The sequence below is a fragment of the Lathyrus oleraceus genome, chromosome 6 (assembly GCF_024323335.1).
Source record: "Lathyrus oleraceus cultivar Zhongwan6 chromosome 6, CAAS_Psat_ZW6_1.0, whole genome shotgun sequence".
Classification (NCBI taxonomy): domain Eukaryota; kingdom Viridiplantae; phylum Streptophyta; class Magnoliopsida; order Fabales; family Fabaceae; genus Lathyrus; species Lathyrus oleraceus.
Genome location: NC_066584.1, coordinates 323,947,462 through 323,955,454, shown reverse-complemented (window position 1 = coordinate 323,955,454; position 7,993 = coordinate 323,947,462). Strand labels below are relative to the sequence as shown.

The window sequence follows — 7,993 nt, the reverse complement described above, 5'->3', positions numbered from 1 at the left end:
ACGCTCCCGTCTTGAAGAGAATCAAGTAACAATTCAACATTACTTTAAAGTTGAAATCTTTTTCACTACCATTGACAAACAGTTACAAGAGTTGAATAGCATATTCAGTGAGCAGACAATGGATTTGTTAACTCTTTCTTATTCTTTATCTCCTAAGGATGGATATAAAGCTTTTAGCATTGATACTATTTATTCTTTAGTTGAAAAATATTATCCTATGGATTTTAGTGATCAAGAGAAGAATAATTTGCAATTTCAACTTCAACATTTTCTATTTGTTGCTCGTCAAGCATCAAACTTGAATAATTTATCAACTATTCAAGAACTATGTTCATGTTTGGTTGCATCTGGACAGGCTGAAACTTACTTCTTGATTGATAGACTACTTCGTCTTATCATGACTTTTCCCGTTTCTACGGCCACAACTGAGAGGTCTTTTTCAGCAATGAAAATTATTAAGACTAAGTTGAGAAACAAGATGGATGATGGGTTTCTTGGAGATAGCATGACAGTATATATTGAAAGGGAGATTAGTGCAAACATTAATTCGGAGTCAATTATTGACGATTACAAGTCACTCGGAACGCGTAAAGTATTACTTTAAGGTAGTTTTAAGTCATGTAATTTAAATTTTTAGTAATTAACTTTGTATTTATTTTAACTTTAATATTTTATTTAAAATACTATTTACATTTTATTTATAATCTTTATTTTACGTTAGCGGCCATCCCAAATTTTTTTATCTGACTCTGCCACTGATGCCAATATAAATGTTTGGTCTCATTGTTAGGTTGAACCAACATGAAGTTGATGGATATTAATACAAATATTGTTAATATAGTTTCTTATCAGCATTTAGAGGACTTTCTGGATCAACATGGTCAATGAAACGTGGATCTTTTAAATCATTTGTTTCTTCAAATTTTGGTAACTAAAACTCTAGCTATTCTCCTTCCCGAGTAATAGTGGATGGGATATTTATTATTCTCCAAGTAATAAAAAAGGTGAGTATACTATTTTATCACGTTATAAATAATGTGTAATTTTTGTAGGAAAAATGATGAGAATAGTTTAAGGTTGATATGAAAGCTTAAAGTCCATGAACGAACAAGGTCTTTTACTTGAGTGATGTATCATGATATGATAATGATCAATAAGACAAAAAATAAAATGCAACTACGAGGACCTTTTTGTAGTCACTGTGAAACAAATGTGAAATTCATTATACATGTCTTACGTAACTGTCCTTTGGTTTTTTTATATTTGGATTAATGTGATTAAGTTAGATATGAGAGGCTCTTTTTTCACTAGTAATATTAAGGAGTGACTGGATACTAATTTGCGTTTGAATTTTTGTATTATTGGAGATTCATCGTGGTCATAACTTTAGGCAACCTCTTGCCATACACTTTGGATGTAGAGGAATAAGGAACATCATGATTAGATTTTTTAGACTTCGAATTTGAGGGGCTGCATAGTAAGATGGAGTTGGTTCGAGAGACTAAGCAAATAAGGTAGACTCCTCCTCCTTTGGATTTGGTAAGATTGAACACAAATGAAGTCAATAAAAGTGAATTTAAAAATGTATGTAGTGATCTTTTAAAAAATTGTACAAGTGAATAACTTGTAGATTTCACAAAATATTTGAATTCTTATACTGCATATATTATTAATTTTAAGGTGTGTTAGAAACATTAAAATTAACAAAATTAGTTTTATTAAAATATTTTGAATTTTAAAAAGAATAATATAATTGGATTGATACAACAAATTTAACCGTTGCTTAAATTGGATTGAGAGATTCGGATTTATTATATTTATCATGAATTGAATATTTATATATACACACTTGCGAACATAAAATGTGATCTAATTTTTAATGTGATGTTTTATGAGTGAATTGTGCTTAAATTTCTCGTTCCATTGAATTCTCTGAGTCTATGTTTGATATGGAATATTTTCTCTTCGGGTATCAGCCATATTTTCTTCCGGAAAAAAATACTAGTATGAACTAAAATACAGTGGTCATGAAATTGTCAGTATATCATGACTATATTTATCTTAAGATAATAATGTGCTACATTATACACATTTTATAAATTTTAACTAAAACAAAAACTAATTCGAGATATAAAAAAATTAAAATAAATACAATAAAATCGTAAGCATCGGGAGTGCAGGTAGAAGCAGTAAGTCAAACCGGAGGGCGCGGTGAGTCAACAGCCGCCGCCGTTGCGGAAGTACCTTCCCCAGCACTATTAGCCACCCTCGGTGACCTAATCGACGACGCTCTCACAAGAAAAGGAGGCGCCATGGTGAAAACCCACCGGTCTGATTTAAAACCCCGGTCCAACCCTCTTACGGACTTCCCTCTGCTACTCCCCTCCCCACCACCGGTTCGATATCCCCTCCGCGAACTAGTTTCTCTTGGCAACGCAACCAAGCTTCTAGCCCGATGCAATTCCGGGTTCTGCAATATCTGTTTCCTCATTTCTAAAGGCAGCCTCAAAGTAAAGCGTTCAGTATTCTCACCCGGTTGAATCAACGAATGGCCGGTCGAATGAGACCGCGGAAACCAACGTGGCCTACCAGACCGGGAGCCTCTCGTGCGGTTCCGGTTCAGCGTCTCTTTAACGCTCAACACTTCCGGTTCGGTTGACTCTTTAACAGAACCATCATTTTCAGGAAGAGACTCAACTACGTCGTTTTGAGCCTCGATATCTTGCTGTTCGGTATTCAACAACGGGATTCCATGAACCGATTCACCAGGTTGAGGAACCAAGTTGGCTCTGCAAACCGGACAAGTCGTATGAGAACCGAGCCACTCGTCAATACACTCTGGGTGAAACACGTGATCACACTTCGGAATCAAACGCAGCGTTTCAGTTTCTTCGAACTCGTTCAAACACACAGCACATTCTAAAGTACCTTTTCCAATTTTGTGAATCTTCACAAACGAGTATTCAAAGATCGGAAATGTTTCAATGACCGAAGCATCGAGACCACGCGCCGCGCGTCGTGATCGTCCTGTGACTCCAGCTATGTTGCGGATGCTGTTTGAAGGTGAATCAGCGCATTGACGGATGTAGATTGAGAAGAATCCCATCAGAAAGAGAGCCGCGATGAGTATGACAATTATTATCGCCATGGAGGGGCTTACCCGGTTGTAATAGTTGTCGTCGTTTGTTTTACCGTCGACTGATTGTGCTCCGGCGAAGGGGATACCGGAGAAAAACAGAAACATGAAGACAAAACATAGAGGAATAGTTCTGTCATTTTGATTATCCATTGTTGATGAAATTGTGAGGAAGAATGAGTGTAAAGAAGTGAAGGGTGAGAGGTTATATATGAAATGAAATGAATGGTTTGGTTTGTGAGTGAGAATAAAAAGACATAAAGGGTTTTTTTGTGTGTGTTTGTTTAGGACAATTTGATTAGGAAGATGTCGTGTAATTTGGGTCGGGTAATAAAGTCACTGAAAATGGGGTCCACTTTGAGTATTAATCTAATGTTGGTCAGAGACGGTGTACAAGTACAAACGTGGACCAACATAATGGAGCGGAAACTTCCGAAAAGGATTGAAAAATCTCGTTCGTTGAGTAATGTTGGTATTATTGTTGAGTTTATTTAATTATGTGTACAGCTTTATTTGGTTACGTTTTTAGTCGCACGTTTCCTTTTGCTTGGCTAAATAATTCGAAGAAGATTTGGATGAGAAAGGAAAAAAAAAGAATTTTTTTTTTACGATTTTTCATAAAAAAAAAGATTAATTATTATATATTATCCGTGTAAAAAATTGTATACTCTCAATTCATCATCATCACTTATTTGTATTATTTTATATATTTTTAAAATAAAAATCTAACATATTTCAACATACAACATCTATGACCTTATTCATAATGTTTTCCAACTTTTTTACAAGGTAACAAAGAGTTCAACTTTTTTATTTATTGTACCTTTAAAAAAATGAGAGAGCGGGAGGAGAGAGAAAATCAAAAATTAGGGTTGGGAAAGAAAAATTTGGGGGTTTCTTCTCATGCTGATGCAACAGGGGAGAAATTGGAAGAGGGAGAATGGACTCCGGTTAATCGAAGAAAGGGCGGAGTCAATAACAAACGTTGGGATAATGTGAGGACGGGTTTTGGGAGGAGGGGAGAAATCACCTCTTTCTTCTTTTCTTCAATTCCTGATTCATACAAGGCTAGAGATCTTCATGAAGTTTTTTCCAGATTTGGTGAGGTTGACGAAGTTGTCATTCCGTTGAAGAAAGATATACGAGGAAAACGTTATGGGTTTGTGAGGTTTTTCAATGTAATTGATTCAAGAAGGCTGGCGTGCAAATTGGATAATATCTTTGTTGAGAATGTCAAATTGCAGGTCAATATTCCTAGGTTTTCCAGGATTTCGAAATCTTTTGATTCTATTCGTAATCAGAATCGAGTTAGTAGGATTGGCTGGATGGAGAAGTCGCGTGATGGGGGAGGTGAGAAGCGGAATGGTTTATCTACGCGATTTGTCGGCTCTTTTGCTAAAGTGGTGATAGGAGGGAACAAGGAAGTGATTATGGCTGCGGTGGTGAGGAATAATGAAGTGGGCTCTGAAGAGTTGTTAGGAGATACTGGGAAGGTGATAGGTTGTAACGAGGTGACTGCTGATACTAAGGTTGTGAAGAGTTTTGATGCGGTGAAGAGGGCTGATGCTGCGGAGGGAGTGATGAAATCTGATGCTGGGAAGGTAACTGTTAGTAGTTTGGAAGCTTTGGATTTCTATATTGATTTGGATAGGGATAACCCAAAGTTACTAAAGGCGTATGTTGGATTGGTTCGAATGCCGGGGATGGCGTATTCGATGCAGAAAATTTTTCAGTCTGAAGGCTATTTTGACTTTTCCATCAAACCGTTAGGGCCTAATTTGTGTATCTTTGAAGATGTGGAGGAGGGTGCGGTAGAGTTTTTTGTTGATGAAGGACATAATTGGTGGAGAAAATGGTTCACGTCAATTGATAGATGGAAACCCGGGCATGTGGATGAAGAACGATTGATGTGGGTTCGATGTTTAGGTATTCCGTGTCACGCTTGGATGGTGGAATTTTTTGGTGTCTTTTGTGGGCTTGTTTGGGTCTTTTGTGCGGGCTGACTTCAATACAGCTTCGAGGAAGGTGTTGGATTCGGCGAGATTGTTGGTTCGAACTAGAAGTAAAAGGTGGTTTAATGAATCGGTTCAAGTGAAGATCAATGGGCTGGTTTTTGACATTAGTGTGGTGGAAGAGGTGGGAAGGGTTGTTAGTGATACTGTTGATACAGGTACAACTAATTCTGCGAATGAGGAGTTGTCGGAGGGTGAATTTGATTCAGATGCTGAGGGTTCAGATAATCATCATATGTTCGAGGAAGATGAATTGATTTTGCGAGAAAATTTTGAGCAACCATTCGGACACAGGCCTGCTGTTCGTTCAGAGTCTGGTGCGTTTTCTGGTGAAGTGCATATGCAGAGTCGGACTGTGTTTCGGGATGGAGGATCATCGCTGGATTCGGTTGCGAAGGAGAGTGGAGGTGATGGGAACTGTTCGAAGGATAATACTGGCATCCGGTCAGGGACGGCTACACATTCTGTTGGAGGTGTTGGTCGTTGTCATGCTCACTTGTTTTCACAGGTTGGAGGGAAGGCGATGGATTCAGGGTCGAAGGTTTGTGGTAGCTTTGGTTACTGTTCGAATGGTGATGCGGATACGGTAGTCAAAGAATCTGAGCTTAAGGTTTCGTTATCTTCGGAGTCAGCAGGGTCCTGTGTGCGGGTTCCCTTAGGGAGCAGTAGTTTGGTGGCTGGAGTTAAAGGAATTGTGGGTGATTCGGCAGAACATGAGTTTGGTGAATCTGTTTCGTTGTCGGTTGATGTGGTAGCAGGTGGGAGGGCTGCTGTGGGGAGTTGTGAAAAAGTGGTTCAGGGTGTGGATTTTTCTCGGTCTGGTGGACATTTGCTGGACAGTGAGGCGACACTGTCTGGGACGGTAATGGGGTTGAAATTATTGGTTGGTGGGCAGAGGTTGAGAAATTCGAAGGTTAGCAGAAAGGAGAGTGCTTTGTCTGTGCGGAGCAGTGGTTACAGAGGCAGTTATAGTGATGGTTCAGAGACTCTTTCTGAGTTGCCTGTTTCTAGATTGAGGTTGAATAACATTAAAATTGCGCACGGTAAGAACGAGGGGGTTGGTCAGTATCGTTCTTCTTTTGAATCGGTGGAGGAAAGTGTTAGTGTGGAACCGGTAGATGTTGATGAGGTTAATAGTGGTGTGGCGCGTAATATTTGGCATAGAGCAAAATGTTTGGGGTTGACGGGAGGAGGGCCTGAAAGGTTGCAAATTGAAGCTATAAACGTGAGGGAGTTAGCCGATAAGTGTGTGGTTAATTCGGTGGATGCAAAATCAAATCATTTTAAATGATTATTGCATCGTATAACATACGTGGGTGTGGATGCAAAGCTAAATTGCGTTCTTTGAGAAATTTAATTTGTGATTCTAAGGCAGATGTGTGTTTTATTCAAGAAACCAAGATTCATGCTATTGATGTTATCTCTTTGGATTCTTTTTGGAATGATTCTATAGCGGAGTGGAGTTCTAAATGGGCAGTGGGTAGATCTGGAGGTATTTTAACATTGTGGAAGAAAAATTCTTTTGCTCTGGTGGCTAGTTTTGTTGGGGAAGGGTTTCTTGGTATTCATGTGTTGTGGTCTGGTATTAATCTTTTTTTGGTTAATGTCTATTCTTCCTGTTTTATTGAGAAGAAGAGGGTCTTTTGGGCGAGGCTTGTTGAGTTTAAATCGAAATTTCCAGAAGGGTTGTGGTGTGTTGGTGGTGATTTTAATACTGTCCGGGTAAAAGCGGAGAGGAAGGGTATTTCGAATAATTTTAACATAAAAGAGGCGGAGGACTTTGAGGGTTTTATTAGTTCGATGAATCTGGTGGATGTCCCAATGATTAATAAGAGGTTTACTTGGTACAATTTGGATGGGAGTGCTTGTAGTAGGTTGGATAGATTCCTCATTTTTGAGAAATTATTTGACTTGTGGGGTGTGGGAGGGATTGTGGCGGGGGATAGGTCTATCTCAGACCATTGTCCTATTTGGTTAAATTGCAATTTTGTGGATTGGGGTCCGAAACCTTTTAAGTTTTTTAAAGGGTGGTGTGAGCATGATGATTTCATTCCTTTGGTGAGTGATATTTGGATTAATACTAGTAGGAGAGGGAAGGCGAGCTTTCTTTCGGTGATTAACAATCTGCCTATTTTTTTACTTTCTTTCTTTAAGGCTCCTAAGTGTGTTTTGGAGGATATTATCAAAATTCAAAGGAATTTCTTATGGGGAGATGGTGGTGGAAGTAGAAAAATGTGTTGGGTTAGTTGGGATAAAATTTGTCTGAAAACGGAGGAAGGAGGTTTAGGTGTTAAGCATGTGGAGTGGTTTAATTTGTCTTTGATGAGTAAATGGGGTTGGCGTTTTCTTAATGATAAGCATGCGATTTGGTTTAATTTACTTCAATTTAGATATGGTAGTGGACTGCAATCTCTTTGTGATGTGGTGTCGAAGCCGGTTTTGTCTAATTACTCTTTATGGTGGAGAGATATTCGGTTAGTTTGTGGTACTCCTTTTGGCGGTCATGATTGGTTTTGTGACTCAATTTCTTGTAAATTGGGAAGAGGCAATTCTTTTCTTGCTTGGAAGCATTGTTGGTTGGGAAGTATTTCTCTTAAACTTCTTTTTCCTCGGTTATTTGAGGTTTGCTCTTTTCCTAATGCTCTTGTGATTAATTGTGGTTTATGGGAGAATGAGGGTTGGAGTTGGAAGGTGGGTGTTGATTCTACCTTATTAGTAGGTGAATTATTGGAGGATTGGAAGGAGTTAACAGAGATCTTAAAGGATGTAAAACCGTGTTTGAATGAGGCTGATAAATTAATTTGGTGGAGAGATGTGGAGGGCTTTTCGGTTAGGAATGCTTTTA

At 38.6% G+C, this 7,993-nt stretch overlaps 1 protein-coding gene across 1 annotated transcript; it reads right to left on the bottom strand.

The window, feature by feature from the left end:
• Positions 1 to 2,022: 2,022 nt before the first annotated feature.
• LOC127095115 (E3 ubiquitin-protein ligase ATL6) lies at positions 2,023 to 3,504 on the bottom strand. The gene has a single exon (XM_051033851.1). The coding sequence runs from the start codon at positions 3,287 to 3,289 to the stop codon at positions 2,195 to 2,197; it is 1,095 nt and encodes a 364-aa protein (XP_050889808.1). The 5' UTR covers positions 3,290 to 3,504; the 3' UTR covers positions 2,023 to 2,194.
• Between the last annotated feature and the right edge of the window lie 4,489 nt (positions 3,505 to 7,993).

Coding starts and splice junctions, on each gene's coding strand:
- LOC127095115 (XM_051033851.1), bottom strand. CDS start 3,289: ATGGATAATCAAAATGACAGAACTATTCCTCTATGTTTTGTCTTCATG.